The sequence below is a fragment of the Aptenodytes patagonicus genome, chromosome 3 (assembly GCF_965638725.1).
Source record: "Aptenodytes patagonicus chromosome 3, bAptPat1.pri.cur, whole genome shotgun sequence".
Classification (NCBI taxonomy): Eukaryota; Metazoa; Chordata; class Aves; order Sphenisciformes; family Spheniscidae; genus Aptenodytes; species Aptenodytes patagonicus.
The window spans coordinates 76,542,246-76,569,172 of record NC_134951.1 but is presented as its reverse complement, the minus strand read 5'-3'; the positions used below and the strand labels follow the sequence as shown (position 1 = coordinate 76,569,172).

The 26,927-nt window shown below is 40.0% G+C and overlaps 1 protein-coding gene across 5 annotated transcripts in view; it reads left to right on the top strand.

Annotated features, from left to right (window-relative positions):
• The first annotated feature begins 1,243 nt into the window (after nt 1-1,243).
• The window catches only part of STXBP5 (syntaxin binding protein 5), a 115,396-nt gene continuing 89,712 nt past the window's right edge, over nt 1,244-26,927 (top strand). For all 5 annotated transcript variants that reach the window (XM_076333893.1, XM_076333895.1, XM_076333894.1 and 2 more), the window contains exons 1-2: nt 1,244-1,439; nt 3,275-3,372. In XM_076333893.1, the coding sequence (XP_076190008.1) occupies nt 1,287-1,439; nt 3,275-3,372 (251 nt within the window). In that variant the 5' untranslated portion in view covers nt 1,244-1,286. The remainder of the gene's footprint in view (nt 1,440-3,274; nt 3,373-26,927) is intronic.

Genomic DNA, 26,927 nt, shown 5'->3' with positions numbered 1-26,927 from the left:
CGGCCCTGGCTGACACCCGCCACGACGTCCGGGCCGCCGCCGCGGGATGAGGCGCAGCCCCTCCGCCCCGCAGCCGCTGGGGGATTTTCCGCGCGGAACCACGCGCGAAGCGCGGCTCCCTCCCCGGCAGCCCGGCTCCCCGGGAGCCGCCGTGCGCCTCCAGCACCGTGCCAGCGGCCGGGACGGCGCTGCCCACGGCAGCTTCCGGCCGCCGCCGCCACCACCACCTGTTACCTGCTCCCGCCTCCGCATGGCCGGAGGCCAACACCTAGCTCACGCCCGGCGCGGTGCTCTCGTCGCCTCGCCGCGCCGCGCCGCGCCCCGCCCGCACCCCCTCACCCCTCACGCCGCCCCGGCCCCCGCGCGGCGCGGCGCGGCGGGGGGGAGCGGACACTGCCACATCCGGGTGCCGGCGCTCTTAGCGCGCATGCGCGGCCGCCCCGCCGCTGCGAGGCAGGGCGCCGCGGTAGTCGCCGCCACCGCCGCTCCTCCCTGGGGCGCTGCGCTTCCGCGTTGTCAGGCAAGGGTGAGCGACCGTGAGGTGGGGGAGGCGCCCTCCGCGGCGGGAGGAGGAGGAGGAGGAGGAGGATGGTTGTGGGGGCGGGCGGCGGCAGCAGCCGCTGGCAGCAGCCGGGAGAAGCCCCGCCGGTGACTGGCTGGCGGCACACGCAGCTCTGAGGAGGCGGAGGGTGCCTGAGCCGAGCCGCGGGGCGGGCGCCTGCAAAGGGGGGGGAGAGACTGCGGCGGCGGGGGGGAGACCGGCACACGCACGCACATACACACACACGCACGCAGAGACGGATGACAGCGGCGGCCGCGGCTGCCACGATGTGAGGCGGGCTGAGCGGGGGGACGCGGAGGCTCCGCGGAGAGGAGAGGCAGCCCGCACACTCCCGGTGGCGAGAGGGGCGGCCGGGGCGGGGCCGGCCGGGCCCGGGGCGAGCCGTGCGCCCCGGCGGGCAGGGCGCGGAGCGGCGAGTCTGGGACCGGCAGTGGCGGCGCTGGTGGGCTGACCGGCTCCTGTTTGCTTGGCTCCAGTCTCCGTCTCCGAGCCCGCGGGCCCCGATGAGGAGCGCCCCTGCGCTGCCGGACTGACTCCTCGCCGTCCTCCCCGCGGACGAGGAGGAGCGCTGCCCCGCGGCGGAGAGCGCGGCGCCCCTGGTCGCGGGCCGCCCCTGAACCGCCCTCCCCGGCGGGGGCTCGTCTGCCGCCTGCGGGGCGGGCGGCGCGGCGCTGACAGAGCGGCGGCGAGGCCGGGGGACCGGGGAGCGCCGCCGCCGAAGACCATGAGGAAATTTAACATCAGGAAGGTGCTGGACGGCCTGACGGCGGTCTCCTCCGCCGCCTCGGCGTCGTCGGCCGCGCAGCAGCAGCAGGCGGGTAACCGGGAGACCGAAATCCAGGAGACGCTCCAGTCCGAGCACTTCCAGCTCTGCAAGGTGAATGAATGCTGCGGCCCCGAGCCGGCTGGTGGCCGGGGAAGGGGGCGCACCGCCGCGATGGGCTCTGCGGGCTTCGCTTCTCGGTACCGACCTCCCCAAGCCTGGCCGCCGCTCCTGTTTACTTGTTTGCATTTATTATTTGGGGGGGCGGGGGGGGAGAAGAGAAGGAAGCGGTGGGTGAAGCTGTACAGGTCTTGTTGGATTTCCGTAGTCATCTTTCCTGGATAGTTTCAGGGTTTGTCGTCTTCTAAGCTCTTCCATGTGTGTAATATTGACCGTGTTCATGAAGGCTTCGTAGAAGGAGCGGGATGGATGGGGGAAGGAGTGATGCCTAGCTGTAGTGCAGATCTGATTATCGCGGCATTTGAGTAGAAGCCTCTGCTAATGGGCCCGAAGGACAGGGGATCTGTCGCTCTGCATTATTTGGAAATGCACTTACCCTGTTCCTTTGCGCCTGAAAAAGGCTGTAACGTTTGTGGTGGTTTCGCTGCAGTGTGTTGCCAAGTTGCCGATGCTGCTATTGCTAATGTTCTCCAGAGACACAGGAAAAGTTCCTGATTTTTTTTTTTATTTGCTTGTGCGTGGTACAGTAGTTGCAGTTTGTGTCTGCACACTTCCGAAAATGATGCAGTGAATTAATCCACCAGCTGTACCAAGAGGAATAAAAGCTGATTTGAATATCAATACCAATTTTTATCTTTACAATGCACCCATGGCCTAGCTTGATATGGATGAGATGGTTTGTGGATTCTCCTCCTTGTTTTATCTAGTATTGCAGGCATTTCTGCCACTTTTGCAAGTTGTTCATGAAGGACATGGAAAAGAGCAGAGCTGTTACCAGTTAGATTTTATTCACTGTGAAATACTGAGTTGTGGGGTATGCCTGTAACTTCAGTGTTCAGTGAAGTAAGAGGAGTATATCAGAAGTTTGCTATGCATTTATGAGGTCCTAAAATAACTCTGCTTTAAACTAAAGGTTTTGAAATGGAAAAGCTAGCATTTGTGTGGCTGATGTTGGGCATGTTTACAATGGAAATAAGAGTAGGTGACACTTTTATGTTCTCAATTCTGATTAATTGCAGCCTGAGAAGTATAATGGAGTTATTGCTTGGTCAATTATCAAATTAGTCTTGGCTAACCAAAAAGCTAAATGTGCTAATAGCTTCATGTTAAGAAAAAATCCTATGGTTGAGGGGTTTTTTGCTTTGTTTGGTGGGATGTTTTCTGGTTTTTGTCTATTTTGGGGGCTGTTTTTTTTCTCTTTGGGGGAAGCAGAGGGCAAGAGATTGGTTCTGTGGAACTTGGGCTGTTTTTTTCTTAAGGTGCTGAGAGAGGTTGCACTGTCATGTGGGGCCTGTTGGATTGAAATTGAAGTGATTCTCAGAAAAGCAGGTCTAGTAATTTGTAATAGTTTTAATGACAAGTCTGGCTTTGTTGCCAAACTTCCTAGAAACATCTCAGATTTTAATAGTTTATTGCCTTTGTTAGAGCTGAAAATAAGATTACTCAGAGAATGAGGTAGATGAAAAAATGAAATGCTGAGTTGATACAGTCTTTGTACAGAAGAAATGTAATATTCAAATTAAGTTTCAGTAAGTATGACTGTCACTTGATGATCAAGGATGAATGAGTAATTATGACTAAAAAAATCTTTTATAATCGGTTCATGTAAGGCAGCTGATTTTCTCAGTCTGTTGTTAAAATGCTTTGTTTGTAGTTCCTTTCTTAATTGTGATTAACACTGAACCCTGTTCCCTAACGTACGATATTGATTCTGTTTATTTTTGTTCTGCTGCTTGACCCATCATTACTGCGATGCTCTGACTTGTTAGACTGTACGCCATGGTTTCCCCTATCAACCTTCAGCCTTGGCATTTGATCCTGTTCAGAAGATACTGGCCATCGGGACTCAGACTGGAGCACTACGGCTGTATCCTTTTATATTCTGAAATGCATTTAGTGCACCTCATGCAAGTAATGTTTTGATTCAGCTGCTGGAACCATTCAGAAGTCTGGTGGGAACCAGGTATGCAGGAGGGGAGAAAAAAGCTCTGTTTTCTGTTGGTGGGTGTCCTGGCTGTTCTGGTTGTTCTGTGTGTCAGTTCGAGTTGTATTAACGATGTGAGGTATGGCTGCTCAGTCCCCATTATCTCAAGTTAATATATATGTTTTGCAGAGGGTTACTAGCGTGCTGACAGTTTACAGCAGCTGACTGCAAATCTAAAGAGACCTGGGCTGAGCTCTGTTTTGTTGTTCTGCTGTTTTGGATGGATTGAAAAATTCCGTGCTGCTTGGTGAGGTTTTTTTGGGTTGGTTGTTTTTATTTTTTTGGTCTTGTTCTTGAGATAAGCTTTGTAATACTGTAGTTACCTGCTACTGTTTCTGTCTTGCCAAAAGATGGTTTCAAGTGGGGACACTAAAGGGTACAGGAATTGTACTCGCTAACAGTTTCCAAGTGACTGAGATGAGCAGAATGAATTTGTGGAATAAAGCACCAGTAACCCTGATTCTTTTTTGTTCACTAAAAAGTGAATTACCCATATGTTTGTAGCCATATGGTACTATCCAAGCCATGTAATAACGTGTTTAAATTTTTGTTTTTAAAAGAAGATGCCCTGTAGATTTTTTTAATCCACACTGCCATTGCCTGAACCTTACTTTTCAGCAGAAGAGAATGAATTGAATTCTCTGTTGTCCTGAAATTGACTGACCTCTGACCTTTTTGGGGAAGGCTTAGGCCATCTTCCTAGAAAAATTGAGTTAATCCTCTTTAAACTGTAGGTGAATCTCATCTTTTCCTTTTCCTTTGCTGCTTATATTAGTCTGCAAGTAGACCTTTTTCGTTTCCTTCTGTAACATCACTACTCTGTCTATAAGGTTAATTGCCTTAAGAGGGTTGTCTTTTACAAGCTGAAAAATTAGAACTTCAGTATCAAATCCGAGGCTTAAAGAAGAGCCTGAAGTGAAGTAGCTTGTATGGTATCTGTAATGATATCTATTATGAACTCCCAAGATCTCTTAATTCAAAGTATGAGTAACAGTAATGACCATGCAGTGTTCTTAATGCCATGTTTGAAACTACCCTTGACTCCATAAATTTTGGTTTTAAAAAGGTGATAAAGTTGACTTAAATGAAGAATGAAGGGTGGTGAGTGGAGCTGTTAATTACTCTCATATTGGTAGAATAGATGAAAACACAAAAAGAGGCCTAAAAGTAAGGATTGGGGTTGGAGGAAAAGGAGAGATCAAAATGCACCTGTTTAGAGCTTACTCACCTGTAATTTTGGGCAACATGATGTTGCAGTTTGGGTAATGATGATTTGATAAAACCTGTTTACTGGCACTCATCCTTTACTACACCTGTGAATTCTCAGAGTGTGAATTGCTTTCTAGATAATTGAGAGAAGTATTGCAAGATTGTGAGGGAAGAAACAGTTACTGTGAGAGGAAGCAGTAATATTGACAGAAAATGTATTTCCTAAGGGAAGAAGTTTCATGCAGAGGCTGAAACATTGGTGCTCCCCTAACTTGGTGAAGGTGAATATGCTTCTCATACCTTGATACAGACCTTGATTTGTGGGAGAACTGGTTCAAAGCCCTCAACCTCAGCTGGTAGAATAGCCCTGAAATCCAACAACACCACAGAAGTTGCATGTCCTGTAATTACTTGCTCTTCGGGATGGAGGAGCGCGGGCAGAAGGGATAGACTCAGATGCATTCCCAATGTAAAACTAGGCTCTCGTTTTCTGCCTAGTGAAACCAGTTCGAAAAGTACTCTTTGGGAAGGAGTGAAACTTGCAAGAAGTGCTTGTTTCATTCCACTACTCAAGGATAAAAACAACCAAAAAGTGCTTGTTGACCTACAGGATGCTTTATCTGCTAAGGTTTTTAGGAACAATAAATTATATGCAAGGGTTCATTAAAGTGGGAGCCACTTACTCTTTAGAGCTGCAGAAGTGTTTAATTGAAGCAAGGTGTGGACTAGGAAGACTGAGAGTCAGTAAAGAGGTATTCATTGAGAAGTAAATCCTAAAAGTGGGAGAAAAGTCAATCCTCATTTTCTTCCGCATTCATGTTGTGAGAGTATAGAAGTAAAGGAATGATAATGCTTCTTTCATTGCCTACCAGCAGATGGGAGCTGGGTATTAGCGTTTTCCTTGCATCTTCAAGTATAGGTGCATCTTGTCAAGCTTTCACTTCCTTCCTATTGCAAATAAGTGATCTGAGGAATTGTGAAGCAAGTTTTTTTTAGAAAGGGTATTAAGGATAAAATATTCTTAAGGAATGAGCTAACCTGTTTTAGATTTCATTAATATGTGAAGAAATTAATATTGCAGTCCTGATTGACTTTGGGGCATTTAACAGCTAACCCCTTTACAGAACATGTTCTCTGTATTTGAGCAGTCTGCAATTCGGGTATTTTAACTTCAAAATCAGTATTGATTAGAACAGATTAATGTGAGCAGGAATTTTCTTAACCACACTCCTATCTCATTCTTCTTTACGAGGACTCTGTAACCACTAGTGGAGGAACAGACAGAATTTTAATACACAAATACTAAATATTGTCTCTAGTATTGATATAGTGACATGTAAAAATAGAACTAAAGCTTTTTCTGAAGAAGCAAAATCTGTGGATACAAATATACTGGGCGTTCACTGGCTTAGTATATTTATCAATTAGATAAATACAGACAAAGTAACATCAACACTGTATTGAATTCTCTGAATCCACAAAGTAATTGTGAAAATGGAAATACCTGAACTATAGGTGGCATGTTTCACTAATTGGATTAGAAGTAGAATTACTACTCTTAATATTATTTGTCCCCAATCCTGATGGGTTAAAATCGGAGGAGTGTTGTGGAGTTGGTGACTTAGTGTGCCAGAGGCAGGACTTTGCCATTCTGTGCCCATAAGCAGCAGTTGGTTCTAGATCTTGCAGTTTTAAGAGGGAGAGAAGTCCTTAAAAATATTAGGAGGAGACTGCTTTTAGTGTAAAACTTAAACCTTATGAGTCACCAAAGTTACAGTTCGGGATTATTCACTAGCTTAACTTGAGTGGTGTATCCCCTTTTTAAAAAAAAACAAAAACTTTATTTCCAGAGTTACTTAGAAATATTTCTAACTCTGATTTAGCTAGGAGACTTCATTAAAAGCAAGTGTTTCTGAGGCAGACTGGTATTGCTCAGGTATTATCCTTGATTAGAGAAGTATTTTGTGCCTTCCGTAGAAAGGAACATTTTGAGCAATTAATAACAAAGGCTTTGTTCTTCTGTTTTCAGCTATGGACAAAAACTTGGTTCCTTTATTGTGCATGAGGGAAAGTTACAAAGTGTATAGCTTAGTAGAATACAAACCTTGGAGAGAGGTCAGATGCTGGATCCACTACTCTTGACTATAGAACAGCCAGCTGATGTGACCTTCTTCCTGACATTAAGATCTGTTGAAAATAGTTAAGCCGTTTGATTCTGTTTCCTGTATTGCAGGGGAAATTGAGTGATGAGGTAGGCACAAGAGCAGAAGCACAGTGCTGACTGACTTAAAATCTTAAATTTATGTTGCATACACCCACACTCATCTACTCTCGCTGATCCAGTTGTTCCTCTGAGTTCATGGTACTGATCAGAGGACTCTCATTCCAGCTGGTTGGGGTGTTTGAGTCTTGGCTGGTGGTCTGGCTCTTATGTGTGGCAATTCTGCCTCAGGCTCACCCTTCTGCACAGTGCTGGATGTTTGTGGATGTGTTCCCCACAAGGAGCAGTTGTGCTCGTTATTGACTTCAAACTGCAATGGTCAGTGTAAGCTGCTGGTGGCCTCATTTGTCACTGCAGGCCAAGCTCTCTGACTTTCTCCATGTTTAAAGGGATTTAGCTGTTGTTACCAGGGCGGCTTTCACCTTTTGATCTCCTGTCCCAAATGTGTTAGACAGATATCAAGTAGTTAAAAGTTCATCTATGCTTTGCTTCTTTCCTGTGCATACCTGGACCATTACAGCAGGACACATAGTCCATAGTTTTTAGGAAGTTTTGTGCATAATTGTCTGTGCTTTGTTTTCCCAGCAGATATAAAAACCTTCTAATGAGCTAGAGTTGAGTATATGTACTCAAGGTTTAACTTGCCTGAATGGTGTAATTGGGTAGACTTCACCCTGTGACATCCTGGCAGCATTCAGTATCGTAAGTAATAGTCCTGCTTCCATGCTGTTCATTGTTTTCACTCTTCTGCTTAAAAGTCCCTCTAGAAGTCAAATGTGATCTGAACAGGGTAGTATTTAAACTGTAAAGATGTTTGAGAAAGGTGAAATAGACTTTTTCAGGATTTGTCTGTCTTTAGGATGATGCTTCCTCAGAACTTTAAATTACTAATTGTACAGGGCTGTGGACTTAAGTCAGCTGAGCTTTTTTGTTTGCTTTTATAGGAGGTAGAATAAGCTTTGAAGCTAAAGCAGAAAATTTGAAGGAAATCTGCTCCCTGCTGTTTAACTGCTCCATCTTAAACAAGCTTCTTCAGTTTTCTGTGCTTTAATTTCTCAATAGCAAAACTAGGACAGTATATCAAATGAGATGTATTTTGATTGTCTGCCAGCATGAATGCAATATCTTTATTGGTGCTTAATGCCTTAAAAATACCCATTTGCAGCTTGGAGCTCAGTCTCTCTCTTGGTAGAGAGAATTCTAAAAAGGAAGGCCATTTCCATGAGAAATTCTTGAGAATAAAGGGGATACCTGTAGAATAAGTGTTGTGCATTCCACAAAGACCAAACTATGCCTAGGACTCTTTAGTCCGAAGCAGAATAGGTTCTTTAATTAAAGTTTGGGGGTTTTTTTCTGTTGCAAACCCAGTTCACAGGAAGGAGAAAAATTAGATTGTTCGTCATTCTGTCATTATATATCTGAAGATCCCAATCATTCTGAATGTCGGCATCTGTTCATTTCCCCCCATTCTTTTCAGCAGTAAAAGATGACTTATCTAAGCAAATGGCTGAAGTTTTCATATATTTGAGGCGTATAAAACTTGCTTTCTGTGACTTCTATTCTCTGGCCTTTGTGAGAAGAACTCACAACTGTTATTCTTTGATCAAAATAGCTCAAAGCCTGGATGTGTGGTTCCATGCAGTCAGTTTCTGATTAAATGTTTATGTTGCTGCATCTGGGTAGTCTTGCTGTAGATGTATTCCAAAAAATTCAAGCAATTCAGTGAATTCTCTGAAGCTCTAACAAAATTCCCTTTCAAACTTGTGATGTTTTTATATCCATTAAAAATGCTTTTCCTTTGGATCATTCAGACTATGCAAGGCAGTCTGACTGGGTTGTTTTTTTTACTCTCACTGAAACATCAGCTTGAGATGGTTTTGTTTTGGTGTTTTAAGTAGCTCTGCACCTGCTCCTCCTCCCTTCTAGAGGAAGGGCAGTGGGGCAATGGCTGGAGTTATGTTTACAGTATGCAGAGCAAAGATTTCAGTTTTTCAAACTGAGCATCTAACTGTGAAGTTGGCACAGATTCAACTGGGAGACTGGACCAGATGAACTCGGGAGGTCCTTTCCAACCTAAATTGTTCTGTGATTCTGCCTATTCTGTGAATATACCGAAGTCGAACTAAACTATTGTTTTGTGGATTGTCAGGTTTTTTGGCACTTGTACGCTGAAGAAAACAGTCTCAACCTTTGCCAACGTTCTTCTGGACTTCAAACAAATCTTCGTGTTTTGGGAAGAGTACATTGGTAAAGCTACTAAAAATATTGCAATAGTGTCATGCCAGAGATACTCGGTGATTATCTGTTAATAAGAAAATGCTTATTGGCTACCTTGCCACCCAATTCACATAGAGTAGCTTAAACAAGAAAACTACTTTGCTTAAAACATACATTAATCTCACCACATTTCCATTTCTTTTAACACTACCACATTTGTTATTGTATCTTCCAGCACTTAGTTCATGTGGGTATCATTAGTTCTCTTACATCTTTCTTTCAATGAAAAATCCTCATCCTCTAAATGAAGAAAATCAACTACCTTTGGATATTCTGAAATTAAATAAGGCCAAAATGCCATGATGAGACATGTAACTCTTAAAAATGTATGGAATTATGGCAAGTTAGTCCTACACAGAGAAAACTGACTGAATTCTTCATAATAAATAGGATGGTGTACTTTTTAAATCCATTGTTACACTCGTTGGGAGACTTGGTGATACTTCCATCAAAGCAAGAAAACTGAATGGGTCTTTGATTTGATGTATTATCGCATATACTATAGTTCTACTAAACAGCTTTTAGTAGTAATTGCTTTTGTTCAAAAATACCTGAAGTATAACTGTATTAAATCTCATACTGTAATTTACAAAAATGAACTTTAGAATGAAAACTTTTCTTCCCTGTAGCTATTTTACTGACAGGGTAGAAACCTAATGGATATAGCCTTGCAGCTTCGAAGTTGCTGGGTCATAGTGAGCTTGGGGAAGGAAATGTCTTCGGAAAGCATTCGAAGTTTGCAAGGCTGCAGGTGTTACTGTAGCACTAGTATAGCCTGTTTCCTTGTACCTCCTACCTATTTGTGAAACACTGAGGTGGTATGGATTGTGTGATCTGATGTTGTTAGGGTAAAATGTAACAGGGAATTGGGCAGCTGGGACCCAGCTTAGGCTTTCAGACTTCTGGTACAGTGCTCAATTCACTAGGCTCTTAATTCAACATTTTACTGGATTTGTTCTTTCTCAAGTCACTGGAAGGGCTTTTAGAACTGAAGTAGCATTATTGCTGCAGGAGCAGAAATGAGCAGTTGCAGTAAAGTCGTGTCTGAAAAAGTAGAAGCAGCTCGCGACTTGAGATGTGATAAAGCTTGAAAGCACAAATCAAGATTGCAAACCCTTCCTAACAAAACTTCCTGTTAGGCAGAAATTTTGTAACTGCATTAGACTTCTAAGTGTCCAGGTCTCTATTTTTACAGAGGTTTCACAAGGCAAAGAAACATTCTTACACATTACCTTTAAGGTGACTAGAAGTGCCCTCAGTTATTTTTATATGTTTCCTATTGCTCTTCTAGAACTGTTTTTTGTTTCTCAGTTTAATGGAACAGTAAAACCCCACATTATTTATCAGGGTTCCCATAGCACATCTGTTTTTGTAGGGTAATCTATGTAGAAGCTCAGTCAAAAACAGAATAAAACTTGTGAATCATTACATTCTGTATGAAGTTAAACAAAACTGGAGGACATGGATTTTGGGAACAGTTCCCTTTGTCCTTAATCTTAGTTATCTGGTAATGGTTTCACATTCTGAAAAAATGGAGTCCTTGGCAGTTTTGAGAGAGTTAATTCTGCTGTAGGTCTTTCTCTTTAGTCTCTTGGGTCTTCTCTTTTCCTCTTGCTACTCTTGATGTGGTCCATCCTGGAGTGTACCATCAAACTGATCATTATAATATTTTTGAAAAATGCAGATTCTTAATCCTGCAAAGTACATCTGGTTCAGTAGATAAGACTCTACTTCTCCAGAGAACTAATTCTTTGATGTGAAGTGTATTTATTTGTTTGCTGGCCTGAGGAAGAAGTTGTTGGTACTTGTGAACCAAAACCACATATGAGAGCACATTGCTTACCCACTGCCAGTGTGCTGTCTTTCAGCAGCTTTTGAAGTTACCTTATTTTGCTGAACCGTAAGTTTAAATTGTGGTATTGTAATTGGTACTTGAATGCTAATCAAGCATAGCCTCTTAGTGTTCAACTGGTGATAACTTAGGTGGCCTTTTTCATGTCAATGCTTCTATCATAGGCACCTGATAATAATACAGCTTACATGTTTATCAAAGGGAACACTAAGTTACTACTTCTGTTGACTTCCAGTGCAAATACAGGTGAAGGTCTAATGTTGTAATTTAAATCTCTGGTGGTGATATTTGTATCACTGAATTTAGGCACAGTTTAAAATAATTAAGGTCTTGGAAATAGCTAAAACTGAAATATTTCACTAGTGAGGACTGTGATAGAGTAGTATAATTCCTTATTTAGTAGATTTCTAAAATACGTAGCAATTCTGTCAGCCCCTGGAGACTCATACTGAATCCTGATTCATGTTGATTTTTGCAATGCTTTAATGAAGTTACTTTTTCTGTGGCTGTCTTGCCTGTTGCGACAGGACGAGGGGGAATGGCTTTAAACAAAAGGGAGGTAGATATAGACTCGATATAAGGAAGAAATTTTTTACCCTGAGGGTGGTGAAGCACTGGCACAGGTTTCCCAGGGAGGTGGTGGATGCCCCATGCCTGGAAACATTCAAGGTCAGGTTGGCCGGGGCTCTGAGCAACGTGATCTAGTTGAAGATGTCCCTGCCCAGGGCAGGGGGGTTGGACTAGATGGCCTTTAGAGGTCCCTTCCAACCCAAACTATTCTATGATTCTGTCATTTAGCCTGATCTGACATGTTGATGTTGAGTTTAAGACTCTGCCACAAATGAGAAACACTTTGTCTTACAGTTGAAATCTCTCCTTGGTAAGAGATTCCAAACTGCTTTTATGTCTGATATCTGTACAACTTGATGACAGCCTTGGTCTGTGTACTAGTTGTTCTAACTTAATCACTTCCTGTAAAGACTTAGCCTATTTTGAATCCCTAAGCTTCTCTTAAAAAAAAAAAAAAATTCTAGTTATTGATAGTGCTTGCATTGAGGCAGCTGTATCGATTGCTGAATTAAGATTGATTCTAATACTGTATTAGTAAAAATTTTTCACTGAAGTTCAGGAATAGATCTTCCCTAGTCATTTGTCCACAGTAGTTCTAGTCTGTATCAGTGGTTCTGTACTTACAGATTTTTCATTTGCTTTGAGTTTTGTCTTAATTATCTTAAGTGTCAAGAATAGTGAAAGTAGGTGAAACTTGAAATGTGTGTCTGCTAGTATAGAAAACAAGTGCAAATTTAAATGCTTTGAGGAATGCTAGGTTATGCTGATTGAGCTAATTAAAATGTGAAACTGAAATTTTTCGTAATAACAATTATGCTGATCTTGTAATACTTTAAGTGCAGTCTAACTGTTGCAGTTTGCAAAATCAACTACTTGATCACTGTTCTACAGTGAGAAGTTTATAGCTTAATAGAAATAACTAAAGGCTGCTTTATTCATTCATTTTACTGAATGTCATGGGATTTTGTTTCATAAGCGCCTTAAAAAGGTAGTAACAAAACCTGGTTTTTGTTTGGGCAACTTGAAGCTTAATTTCCTTCTAAAATTGAGATAATTGCAGTGACTGCTGTTTCCATGTCCAGAATAAGTCTTGGTCTGTCCTACTCAAACCAGATAGTGTTTGTTAGAGCAGTACTGGTGGAGAGAGGAGGTTAGGTTCTCCACCAAGAAGGCTGTAGACCAACACCCTTTTATGAGGTATCTCCCATGGATTCTCCAAGAACTAATTGTCTCCTCCTGCTCCTATGTTCTTGTGAAAAGTCTTCACAGGAGCTGTTTTAACTTTGGAAACCAGGGAACTAAAAGTATGCAGATCCAAAGGAAGCAAGGCATTTGTACTTCTGCTTAGCGAGCTACTATTTTATTGTGTGATTCATGCCATTTCAAGCAGGGGATTGCATTGAATCAATCAAGATTGCCTCTTGAATCTGCTGCCAGGCTTGTACTCTGTATGTGTTCGATTAATGTTATTAATCTTTGGTTCATGTTAAGGTGACTTATTTAACACTTCAAGAGTAGCCAACTAAAGAGGTAATCCAGCTGGTATCCAATGTTTTTGATAACCTTTTCTCTTAAAGGTCCTGCCTCTTTCCCACCTAGTAACACCAACTTGTAGTCAGCAGCAGCAGATAGACAAAAGCAATTTGCATTTTTCTGCTTGTTCATTAGGGAAAAAGAATAGAATGCTGATTTTTTTGTGATCACTTAATGTTAAATTGATAGGATTAGTGTGCTTGTAACTTCTTTAGCATATACCCTATCCAGTCTTACTACCTTGTTAAACAGAGCAGATGTTCATCTTCACAGTTGAAAAACATTCTTGATTGAACTTTGTAGTGTTGATATTAGAAGTACAGTTACTAAACTTTAGTGATGCTTATTAATATGCAGAATGGGCTGTATAGCAATAACTTGCCTGGCATTCCCTTTTATACGTGTTCCAAACTTGCGCAGTAAACCGCTGCAGCGAGATTAGCATCACAGCCACCTTTAAATGTCAGGTAAAAAGGAGAGCCACCAAAAAAAGCCCCCAATAAACTTCTGTTTAAGTGACGAAATATAATGAGATTTCTTGCTGGCATGGTGAATACCCCCCTCATTCTTTAAAATAATTAGGTGGGAAACATAACACTTTGGAAAGAAATTATGGTGAGTTACTAACCTGGAAAAAAAAGAGATCGGGTAGCCTACCTCTTTAAAGTACACAGTCTTATTAGTAATGTTCCCATGTTTTCATAAGGGCTGCTGGCCAAAGGAAAAGGTATTCAAATAGCAGCCACTCACAAAGAATACTACCATTTTCTTAAACTTGTTTTGTACTTACTTCTCTATCTTTCAGTTAAAAAAAACTAAACAAAAATGTAAGTCCAAAAACTTTTTTAAATTACCCACAGTATATGTGGCTGCCTAGGACTTGACTGTTTTATTTGTTTTCTTTCAGACATTGCCCATGGAAGTACTGTGAATATAGTCCCAATTATATTAATAGTAAAAAAAAAAAGTAAAATAGAATGGGATTTGTACATGCTTTAGAGAATGCTGTGAGGAAGAAGAAGCAGCAGTTAACTTTTATAATACTATTTCTTTTCTCACTTGAGTAGCAAAGGACAAAAACTACTTAACTTTTGAACTATGGCAGTTTAAAAGAACTGTGGCTGCTTTGGTTTTTGTTTTGGTTTTCTTTTTTTTTTCCTTCCATATGAATACTCTGCCAATAACTTCCAGATCAAATAAATGCTGTTCTGGGTAAAAAGAAAAAGTTCCTAGTCAGGCTGCAGAAACTTGGGAGACACTACTTCAATTCCAAGGATGCTACTTAAATGTTTAGTTCATAAGTTTTGTGTATAACTTCATAGTAATTCACCTGTCTGAATTCAAGCTGATATTTACTTGAGATATATAATACTTAGTGTATTATATATTTAGAAACACATTTAATGTACTGTATTACATGTAATATATACAATATATTAAAGAAAAAGAGGATTGGCTTAAAGTAGGTCTTTGCTGAGACATAAAGATCACAGCAGTCAAAGTACAAAGCTTTGAATTTTTGGATAAGTGGATATGTATTTTTTCTGAACCAACTACTGAGACTTGGCTTTTTGATTTGTTTTTACCAAATTTGCCCAACAAACTTGAAGAGCATGGTGAACAAAAAAGCATCATTTTTCTGTCATATAGAACAATGGTGTGTCCACATCGAGTCCTGTGTTTTCCAGGTTTCTGCATTTTAGGTGGCATGGATTTAGAGGAGGGAAACTAGAATTATTGAGAATAGAGTGGCTGCCTTACAAGAGGATTAACAATACTTGGTCTGCTCAGTTTAGAGAGGAGGAGGAGAAGGGGTAAATATGATCAAGGTTTGTAAAATCAAGAGGACGCTGGTTAAAATGCATGCTGAGCTGTCATTTAGCAAATTTGCAGTGCAAAAACTAGGGGGCATTCACTGAAGTACTATTAGACTGATTTAAAAGAGATAAAAAGCAATTTTTAGTTTGAATATAATGAGTAGTGAAACTCTAGAATTTGTGGGTGTTGGAGATGGTGTCGGCAGGCTGTACCAGTGCATTTGGGAGGGGAATGGACAAACTCACAGACAGTGGCTCTATAAGCAAATGCTAGAGGGACTAGACTGGGATTTGTCCTCTAACATACCTAATCCACCAGGAGTGTTTGGTTTGGGAGTGGAAAGGGAATAGGTTGCAAAAAGTGGCCAGGCTTGTGTGCTCTCCTTATATAATGTCGATTGCTGCTGTAGGAGACAGTGCTGGGCTGCATGGACCTCTGGCTTGAGTCAGTATGGTGGCTCTCGTGCTCTCAGTCTGGCTGACTCCTGTCAGAGGAAAGAATTCCTTAACTATGAAGTTGTTCAACAGTATGGTTGCACAAATGTCTTCATTTCAACTCGGTATTTCACATTGTAATCATTTTTATAAACACAACTTAAAATTTTCTCAGCTTCTGTGGTTTGTTAGCAAGGAAATAATCTTTGCTGCTTAAGCAAAATTTATCAGATGCCTGAATAGTTTCTATGGTATGGTAAAACATAAAACGCCAAGAGTGTTGGTGTGGTGTAGTGGTATGTTTTAACGTCAAGGAAGCTGGCATGAAAACTTGTGTGGTAATCACACTGTGATCTGATAATGTTCTCTGCCTTTGCTTTTTTGTCTGCAGTGGAGGTTACTGTTGCAATTAGAACAGTGCTGGGCAAGTTCAGAAAACAATGGCCTTGAGTAAGTTTTAAAGGGAAAAAACTACTTTGTGCCATTCTTCAAATGTCATACTGTGCTATTACAGTAGTTGTATCCAATTTGACAAAGATGCTACTAGTGCTTACTGTTCTAATCTACAGAGTAATGGATTGGCATTTTTGGGAATATAATCATACCTCTGTAGGAAAGCTCATTCAAAGAGACTGTTCTTGCAAAATATTCCTGAAATTATATTTCGTGTCACACTTAAAATTAGTAGATTTCAGTTACAAAACAGGTAAAATACTTAGAAGCGTAGTTTGAAAACTTTGTCCACATAGATTGTTCTACGACCCCCTCCAAAAGTAGAGAATCCTCTGTATTCTGAAACTTCTCATTGTCTGCTATAGTACATTAAAAGCATATAACTGTAAATTATACGAATGTACTTAATTTAGGGGGAGTTCACTTCTGATGAAATTAAACTCAGTTGGGGATACTTGTTAGTGTTGTCTTAGTGTATTAATGGAGGATCTTTGATCAGTGTAAGTGCATTCTGTATGAGTGATACTGAATCATTATAAATACATTATTTTCAGCTCCCAATAAGAACTTTTAAAAATATTTAGTAGTCTAAAGTGTCTTAGTAGCTCAGTACTGGTCACAGCTGTTATTTGGTATGTTACTTCTGGTTGGTTTTTTTAAGGACTACTAATAAATGCTGTTCAGCATACTATTTTTGTTGATGTTTGACTGGAATGCATGTATCAGTCTATCCTGGTGGTTTTTAGTGAAACAGACTTCATCCTGGGTTTGTACAACAGGCCACTAGTTAAAGTTCCTTTTTTCACTTGTATTTGAGGAGATTATATGAAGAGATTGTTCCTTTTATAGTTGCTATTTTGGAAACTATTGGTTAATAGAAATAATCTCTGCTTGTCTTTTGAAACCTGGTTAGTCTGTCTTTACCTTAAACATATGCAATTTCCAGTGTCTGTACATGACTTTCATTTGCTCACTAAATGATTCTTCAAAAATACTATTTTACAGTTTTCAGGTGTGCTTCAGTACAGTGCTGCTTCTGGTAGAGTTAATTGTAGCTCTGGTCCATGAATAGTTTCCAAGAATGTATCATCCTGGAAGACGCCATCTCAGGTCTGGGGCGAATGATTTAACTCTTTCCTCTTCCTCCTCTGCTTCAAGAGGATTAAGTTTGTGTATGTATGTGGCTTGTGAGGAAGGATAAGGCTTGATTCTGTCAAAACGTTTTTGTCCTGACTGCAGCCTTGTTACCGCACAGTGAATTTGAAGACTACCTGTTCTCTGCAGACTCGCCAAGTTTAGAGAGTTGTGCAGACTCAGAATGTGTCTGGGGATTTGTAGGTGATTCTTGATTAAACAGCCTACTTTTCAGCCTTTCCTGGAGGCTGAAGTTGGGAACCTGGGCATTCATGGGGAAAAAATGAGTAGTAATCAGACTTAAGGTTGCAGTGCTAGCATTTTCAGTTGGGTTTTTTTATAGTCCTTTGTTGCAAAAGAAGTTGGGATACTTTGCAAGCAAAACACTTCCGGACTTGTAATGCTTCAAAGAATTAAAGTGAATCTGCATGCAGTTGGCCAGTAAAGATTCTCTTTTTGTAAGGGAAAATACACTTAGCTTTTTCTCTTAATACATATGTGACTTGAATTTAGCTCTGGTGGAAATCTTTACCATCAGGAAGTCTAATGCTTTTCTTAATGGTTTTTTTTTTAATTCACACAGAGCTACTGAGCACTGTAAATACACAATGCGATTATTTGTTCCTGTTTAAGATTGCCATTCTGATACGCTAACATTTGAAAGAAGAAATAAACTTTGAAAGGTACCTTATAAAGATGGTATTTATTCTGTTCAAACTTTTCTAGCCAAATCTTGGAAACAATAGTTTTCCCCTGTGTTTTTGTTACTTTTATTCTTTTTAGTAAATGTTTAAGAGGAACACCACAGGTGATTTAGTCTGACAGATAGCAATTTATGAGCTGGAGTAGTAAGCATTTATCTGAGCCGCCTGTGGTTTTACTCCTCACCATGCAGAGCATATGTAAAACTTGCACATGTTGCAGCTTCTAGTGAGTTGCAGTAGCTGGCTGAGAATTACGTTGCTGGTTTCCACTTGTATTTCTTGATGGAAGGTGTTACAGAAGTGAACTTTCAAAACTAATTAATTTAATTTTCTCTATTGCTGAGTAGAAAAAGCTATGACAGTCAAAACATTAAAACAAATGTTTTAATCAAAACATTTTAAGCAGTGAATTACACTATCAATGCAGGTTCTCCAGACTCAAAGCAGATCTGAATTTTAATGATCTGGATTTGCTGCTTAGAAACTATCTTGAGGTTGGATTGTTGTGGTTTAACCCCAGCTGGCAACTAAGCACCACACAGCTGCTCCCTCACTCCCCCCTGGTGGGATGGGGAGAGAATTGGAAGAGTAAAAATGAGAAAACTTGTGGGTTGAGATGAAGGCAGTTTAACAGGTAAAGCAAAAGCCGCGCACACAAGCAAAGCAAAACAAGGAATTCATTCACTACTTCCCGTTGGCAGGCAGGTGTTCAGCCATCTCCAGGAAGGCAGGGCTCCATCATGCCTAATGGTTACATGGGAAGACAAACGCCATCACTCCAAACGTCCCCCCCTTCCTTCTTTTTCCCCCAGTGTTATATGCTGAGCATGACGTCACATGGTATGGGATATCCCTGGGGTCAGCTGTCCCAGCTGTGTCCCCTCCCAGCTTCTTGTGCACCCCCAGCCTCCTCGCTGGTGGGGTGGGGTGAGAAGCAGAAAAGGCCTTGGCTCTGTGTAAGTGCTGCTCACAGTAACAAAAACACCCCTGTGTTATCAATGCTGTTTTGGTCACAAATCCAAAACACAGCCCCATACTAGCTACTGTGAGGAAAATTAACTCTATGCCAGCCAAAACCAGCACAAGTTTTGTGAGAGTCCTGTTCCAGACAATATTTTTCTTTTGTCTGAGCCCCTGGATATTTTTGTTACGGCAGTTCTGAAGTGCTGTTTTCCACAGCCAGAAATTTCCTCAGAGAAGGTGGGAAACCCTGTCTATTTGACATCTGTAACTTCAGGCTTTGACATTAAAACATCAGTAAAGCTCTGGACTGTGTTGATAGCCTACCTCAAACAGTGAGTCTTTGGGGGGGGGGTTAATGTGGGTTTTTTTAATTTTATTTTATTTGCGGGGATAGTACTGTGACTAGTGATGATGATAGAGTTACTTTTTTGGGAAGATGTATGATTGCTAGGTTTTTAAATACTTTTATCTTTTAACTAAGCAGCAGCCATTTCACTCTCTTGAGTGGTTCTCGTGTAAATAAGTTGCTGAGGATTCCAGTGGGAACCAAACTGCTTAAAAAAAAAAGTCCAAATTTCCTTAGTTTTGTACTTTAACAACTGTCATTTTGAAGGTGGTAATTTTTTGAGGAATCTGGCTGTATTTCTCTTCAAGCACATCTTTGTGCGGACTTGCTCTTCATCTTTCTTTTTACCCTTTAAAAAAAGGGGGTGGAACAGTGGAAATGTGCATGTCTTCTCTTGGCATTTGGGGAGCAGGGTGATACTGAAGGAGACAATAACACTGTGTGGAAAGAAAAACCTCTACTCTGTTTCTGCAGCCTTTCCTTGACTATGCAGCAAGTGTAGACAAATGCTCAGCTTTCTTTACCCCCGCCGACCCTTTCCTCGCTCCTAATAAATCAGAGGTCAAACTATTAAATTTCAGTGCATGTATTTTCTTAAGACAATCTCATTCTTGCAGAATTATTGCTAGATATTTCAGTTGAGCTACAGGATTGTGGAGGAACCCTGGAAGTGCTGAGCAGCATAAACAGGTACAGCTCTGCATCTTTGAAGGGCTCAAAACTGTGATTTATAACACTTTCTTCAAGCCATCATATGAAGAGAATAGGGTTTCCCCTTCCCTTGGAACTGGAACAGGTTCAGTTGTAGGAAGTGAGTTGTAATACATGGATATTCATTATTTTGGATACTTTTATCTAGAGGAAAGGAACAGACACTTTATCTGTGAAACCTGCTATCATATGGCTCTATCTTGTAGCATAATTACCTGCGTGTTGTAGTTTTTGAAATGTTTCCTGTGATTGCAGCATTTTATACAGAGCTTCTATTTTAGGATGTTGAGGTAATGCTGCCACCTTTCTCCTTTTGATGGGATATGGGCCTAATCTGGGTTTCTCCCCTCTTCTCAGCTTCCTATTTTCATAAAACTTACAGCAAAGTTATCTGCAAGACTTCTTCCCTTCTGTCAAAGTTGATCAAAATAGCTCTTCAGCCTGAGAAATTACTAGCAGATGACAAACAAGTAAAACAAATATTCTTGTAATAGCAGGGCAGATGAGCACTGCCTGAAGTATCAGGCATTACTTGGAATCTGACAGGAACTGGAAGTACACAAGGCTAAAAGATGAGCAGATTCTCTAAGGTATCAAAAAAAAAAATCAATCTCACTGAAGCTAGATTTGGAAGGTAATACCTTCCCTCCATCTAGTAGTTAAAGAGTCTACTAGAAAAACTGCAGGAAAGATGCATAGGAGAGCTACCTTGGACTGTGCTTTTCTGTTGATGATCTGTTTTCCCTCCTTTTGCAGTCTTAAACTGGGCTGTGGGTACTTGGAAATCTCATAACACTGTCTGAATTATCCCCTTCCCAGTGCTAATAAAAGCTATTTGTTTCTGACATCCACAGCCTGTACAAAACAGTAGCTCTGTGTTTATACTCTTATGGGAACTCTTTAGCACTGTCAAGTTGTGCATTTCTTGTGGCCAAAGAAAGGACCCATCTGCAGTCCTCAAGTACACTGAGAGCAAACTACAGGATCTAAGGTGGCATCTGCAACAACTTTAAAAAGAAGGGTTAAGATGGAATGGGTAGTGTTATTTTTAATGCTATGATGCGCACTTTAATAATATTGAAGATCTGCATGTTTTAATGCCAGTTTTTTATCTGGCAACTTAATTTAGGTTTTTCTAATGACTGTTTATCTGGTTTTGACACTATTTTTAAATAAAATTTAAGCTAAATAATGCAAAACGCTTACTACTGATGTTGAGATTGCGCATAAACTTTTAAAAATAAATGACCATAATCTATTTGAGGAGATGAATTACAGTTGTATAAGCAACTTCTAGGGACAATGTCAACCTTTTAATAGTCCATCTCAAGTTGGATTTCTGGTAAACACAAGCCACGAAAATACCACTTCATGCAACACTGATATGCAGCTATTTTTGTGGTGTGAAATGGAGTTATGTCTAATAGCACTAATGTCTGGACAAAATAGCTAAGTGAAATTACAGATATTTCAACAAAACATAGTAATCCCTCTTAATATTTTGGCATGTAATAAACTATTTTTTACAAGTTCTATGAAAAGCACAAAAAATTTTTAAGAAACACTCTAGTGAGTAGGAACTGGTTTTGCCTATTAAAAATGAGAATTCCAGCTCCAAGGTACCCCTTGTTTATGTGAAGACATAGTTTCCACTTTTGATTTTGGTGGAAGAGTGCCATCTACTGAATCACTTGAATTGTACCTTAGTCTTTCATTTGTGGTGGCAACTTTGAGCAAACCTTCTACAAAATTGTCACTACTACTTTGATAGTAGTGAAATAGTAAGTTTCTCAGTTCCTTTGGTGATTTGCAAAACTAAATTATGCTATAGTGGAACCTGAGGAGGCTTAAAATAAAATGAAAAACGCTGTTCTTAGACTATGTTGCAAAATATAGCAATGAGAGGATAGTTATCGGTGGCTCATATATGTTTGAGGCTCACTTAAAGTGTCATTTTGAAAGGAGAAGATTTAAGATGTCTCTCTACTTATGCCTTTGAGCAGACTTCAGGGAAACTCTCCTGAGACCCATTTATTGCATTATGTTTGAACTGGGATTTAGGCACTGCTAGCTGGAATATTTAAAAAGCAATAGCAGCAGTACTGCTTGTGAACATCACTTTGGGTATTTGGAAGATCTTCCAGCTTGTGACCACTACCATTATGAGTCTGGGGATAGATTGTCATGTCAAGTTGGTATAGAAAGAGAGGTAAACTTGTATCTACCACCTTGATTTGGGGTCTAAGTTTCTACTTTTTGTCTATGTAATGGAAGTGTTGGTACTTCTAATCTGTGACCCTCTTAGCACTTCAGCAAGTGATTTTGCTGGTAAATACTTCAAAAGGCTGCATAAGCAAAAAACATGTTATACCTGCATCACTGTATTGATAAAACTCCTAGTGATGAACTAAACTTTCTCCAAAAGGATGTTTGGAAGAGGGAGTTTTTTCCATCGTTGTGACAAGGCAAAATGGTGTGAGAAGCAGAAGGGTGGACTTAAGCCTCATCCACAAGTTCAGTGTTGAAGGGAGGAGCTAATATCTGTACTGAGAGACAGACCACAGCAAAATCTGGGGGACAAATTCATACACATGACCAAATTAAATTTTAACTTAAGGTGGTCTTTAAGACCTTTTCCTCATCCAGATCTACCAGCACTCTGTTGATAATGTTTTTAGTTCTGTCTGCTTTAGTCACCTGCTTTTTATGCCTTCTTTCTCAAAGCAAGTGAGTAAAAGCGGATGTATGAAGAGTGATAAATTGAATAGCAAAGGTGAAGGATGGGGCAAAACCTGGTTTGGGATAAGAGAAGAGTTAAAAGGGATTAATAGTTAATTTGAGAAACAAGGCATTGGTGCCAAAAGGAAAGATGTGAGAATAACAATTTCTGTAAAAGGAGAGAAATATTAATGGACTGACAGCAGAGGATCGGGGGGGGGGGGGAACCAAACATTGTAGCTTATGTAAGTTGTAATAGTATCTGTGTCTTATTCTATATAACCCCAAAATTATGTAAAGGGTTAATGAGATACAAGTGAAACTGGGACTCAGCAGACTAGACTAGCTACTACAAACTGGTAGGGAGGGGATTGAAGAGTGGGCTTGTATTTGAACAAAGTTGAGATGGAATGACTAGTGATTACAGTTAGTATCTTCTGTCATGAATATCTGGTAGTCAGTGACTTGAAAATAACTGAAGAGGATTTGTTTGGCAGGCAAGAGTTAAGGGAAGTATTTTAGATCATGCTGTGTGAATGAGAGACACTTCCGGACCTAGCAAAGAATTGCTTTGCAGTCAGAAATCAGTGTTGATGGACAATAATTGATTGGCTGTGTTCTTTGAAAATGTTCAGTTGTCCTTCTTATTAGATAATAGCTATGGTTCTTTATGCTTTCATAAGTTAAACTAAATAGGTATATAAATTCACTTAACAAATGTAATGTTCTGAACTAGATGTTAATGCTGCTGTTGGCAATGTCTGTACAAAATATTTGGGCACTAGGAAGAGACATCATTCTTACTCCAAGTATTCCTCAGTTCTAGGAGCACAGAATGGCCCTGCCTTTAGTCTTGGCCAAGAATCTATGGACATAAGAGGAAAAGCCTGGTTAATTATTAATATTGTGATATAGTATGTGCTACCAAAAGGATGTATGAGGTAGGATATCTGTAACAACGTGTTAAAATTTGACCTTAAAATTAATCTGGTTTAAATGGATGACAGATGAGGAGGACTTGGAAGCATGCAGCAGAATACAAAGACTTTGCCTCTGAATTTTGATGAAGATCTTTCAAAATATATAATTATTTCCTGGGTTTATTCTTTTGTATATAGTCTTTGGAAAAACTTGAGTGAGTTAGCAGTTACCACCCATTCCACTGCATCTTGTGTAGTCAGAGGAACCATTACACAGATGTATTTGTAGCCATTTCCTACTCTTTCCCCTTGTGTTCTACCATTCTCCTTGCCTTCCACCTCACCCAAAAAAGTATCAGATTAGTCACCTTTTTTGCATTGTTAGTGCTGAAATACAGCTTTTAGGCTAAAGTAGTAGAACCTCGTAGTAGTAGAACCTGGATCAGAAAACAGTGAGTAAAATCAAGGAAAGCCTGTAGCCTTGTTAGCTTTTTGAAAATACTATGTTGTTTAGTCTAAATTGATGTATTTACCTCTTCATTTAACAGCATGCTTTGCTATCTGTGAATTGTGCATATAGAAACATCATTAAAAACAATTTTATTTCTTGTTTGATTTTTCAAATCACAGATTTTTAATCCTGTTTGCTTTTGTACTACTTAATTACATCTTGTTCTAATGAACGATTGCCTCTCACTGGCAGCTATAAGAAAATTCTACCAAATACAGCCTTTACAGAAAATTTGCTGGCAATCTTCATAGCTGTTTGGGAAATACTGTATTTGTGCATATTTATGTAAGCAACTTTGAAGTTTAAGATGTACTTTGACTCCTAGCTATTATCCCTGTTAGAAAATGGATCAGATATAAGTAACTGCTTACTATCCATTCCCTATCAGTTTCTGTGCAAACTAGTTCAATAGTTGTTTAATTTTAAAATATGTAACTCAAACTAATTTAAGCAAAAAAAAATCTTTAGTGCTTTAAAATTGCTGCAAATTCCTGTATACAGAAAGTAGTTAATGAACTTTAACTGAGATCTATGCACTTTGGTATTTTTTTCAAAACAGAGCTCCTTTTTCACCCTTTCAATCTAAGATTTTTTTAAGTTTGCATTAAATCAGTTGGCTTCTGATGTTTAAAGGAGCTGAGCATTGTTTTATAAACAAAGTGAATACTTAGGGAAATTGATCTGCATTTATGCAGGAACTAATGTTATTGGTAGCTGGTTTGGAAGTTGAGAAATTCAGCTTCCAGGCAGTTGTGTAGTCACCACTTCACTGGAATTTCTAAAGCTGCAGTAGCAAACAGCAGTCGTAGTTTGCTGTAACCTGTTAAGCTAATATGATATTTGTAATAAGATCTAGCATCAACTGTTTAAATACCATACCTGTTGTTGCCCCCTTCCCCCCAACAGAAAAAGGACAGATGATATGCTCCCCCCTCCCTAGGAAAGCATGAACTCTTACGAGTGTCAGGGGATGTAAAAACTGCTAAACTCAAATGGTGTTAAATAATTTCATAATAATGCATCTGAAATACTTTTTTGGACAAACATAAAGTATCTGAATGCAGCTTCTCAGCCTTCATTGTTACTGAAAAAAATAAAACACTGAATAGCCAATACCATTATGCTCAAAAATATTTGTAAACTTTGTATAATGTTAAGATTCCTAGAAAATGAGAAAAATAATGCATTTTCCAGTATTTTGGCATGTAAATGATCTCTTCCAATTTACCTTCTTGTCTTCCCCCCCTCCTTCTCCAAGAGAAGGGAAGACCTTTGGGAAAAACCTCTTGGTAACCTTCCAGGACTGAGATCCTAGCCTCTTCATATCTGAGGTGCCTTGCATTGTTTTCATCCTTATGACTAAGAGAATGAAGCTGAATGTAAATTTTTTTATTGCCTGGAAGTTATAGTTCTTTAGTCTCTAGGGACACTTGATTTGGTTTCCAAGTATGATATGTAATGTTGACTTTTTTCTGTCCAAGTAACAAGGTCAAACTGTATCTAGATATCTAGTGCTATATTTGCACGGAAGTTGCAGCCAGTGTCTTCTGACTGTATCTGATGTCTTCTTTTTCCTTATCCTGTTTCCTTACTGTCAGTTTTCTTGCCTTCTCACTCTCCTTAGCTGGCAGAAGGAGAATGCATCACAATGGTCTGGCTGGAATTCCACCAGAATTACCATTACTGGTAAATTGTTACCAGTAATTTGATAGTATTTCCACCTGACAAACTTTAATCTCAGCTTTAAAGCCCTAGTTTGTTTTTGCTTGGTGCTGTTATTTACATACAGGAAAGTGGATCTGAAATGTTAGGTATTATTGTATACTTTTGCAGACATAAATACTGAGACATGGGGAGGAATAAAGACCTGCCTAGCTGAGTGATAAAACACAGCAAGATGCTATTATGCAGGCCTAAAGCCTTAGAAGGAAACTCTGTAATCCTGAAGTTGTTGAAAAATAGTGATATGATACTGTATCAGGATTGGTATGAAGTCTAAAACTCTCCCAAAAGTATTTTGTGGATTTTTATTTTATCTTGTTTGGTAATACATAGATGTGAAAGGTCAAAGTTAGTTTTGTAGACGGTGTTGACTGTAGTACTTTCTGACTTTTTGAATAACTCTCGTGCTAAATAGCTGTGTGTCTTGATAGATTGTTCTTTATGAGATTGTTTCTGTGAGAGAGCTTGCTTTTGTATGTGCAAGTAATAATACTGATTAGGTGCAGGTAAGATGGACAAACAGGTAGGAAAGTTGTGTGAAGCTGCTCTTGTACTGCTTCAGTCCTGCTTAGATGTATCACCAGGACTTCATGGTACTCTGTAACTTGATGTAAATTAAGTCTTTGTTTTTTATCTGTTGTTGGATTGTATCCAGACTTGGCAATGGTGAGTAATACCAGACAGACTTTTAATGTTTATGTACTTAAAATACTATTTGGGAATCTCACCATCATTGTGTGTGTTTTCTGTTACAATAATTCTTGGAGACCACAATCAAAGCACATACAAAAGTGTGTGCAAAGTAAGTGGTGGCTTTGCTGCCTATAAAAATAATTCAGGGTCTGATTAAGTAAAGTGGAAAACTGTTCCATAGCAATGACTACAGTAAAACATGCAGGTATAATATGCAGTCCTGGAGAGCTATATGGTACAGACTGGTATACATAAAAATAGCGTGAGTAATCTACTGCCCTTAGTGTTTTGTATGTAATTCAGATCATTGGTAAGTTTTCCTCTAGTCAGAGATCTATTTTTTGCATCAAAGTTGTCAAATGTTTAAATACTGTGAGGTGTTACAGCTACAGTTTTGAGATGTATCTAGGAATGAATTTTAAAAGCTGCTACAGTTTCAGATTTGTCTTAATCTCAAGCTATCATAACAGTGGCAAATCTGATATAGGAACATGGTCCATATGTTGTGCTGTACTATCAAAACTTTTTATAGCAGTGTAATGGCATGAAGATGCATATATCTGTGTGGTGATTGTTTGGAAGGTAATTTATATTATAAATGTGTCTATACATAACTGACTTATGCTAGAAATTGTATTGATAGCTACAG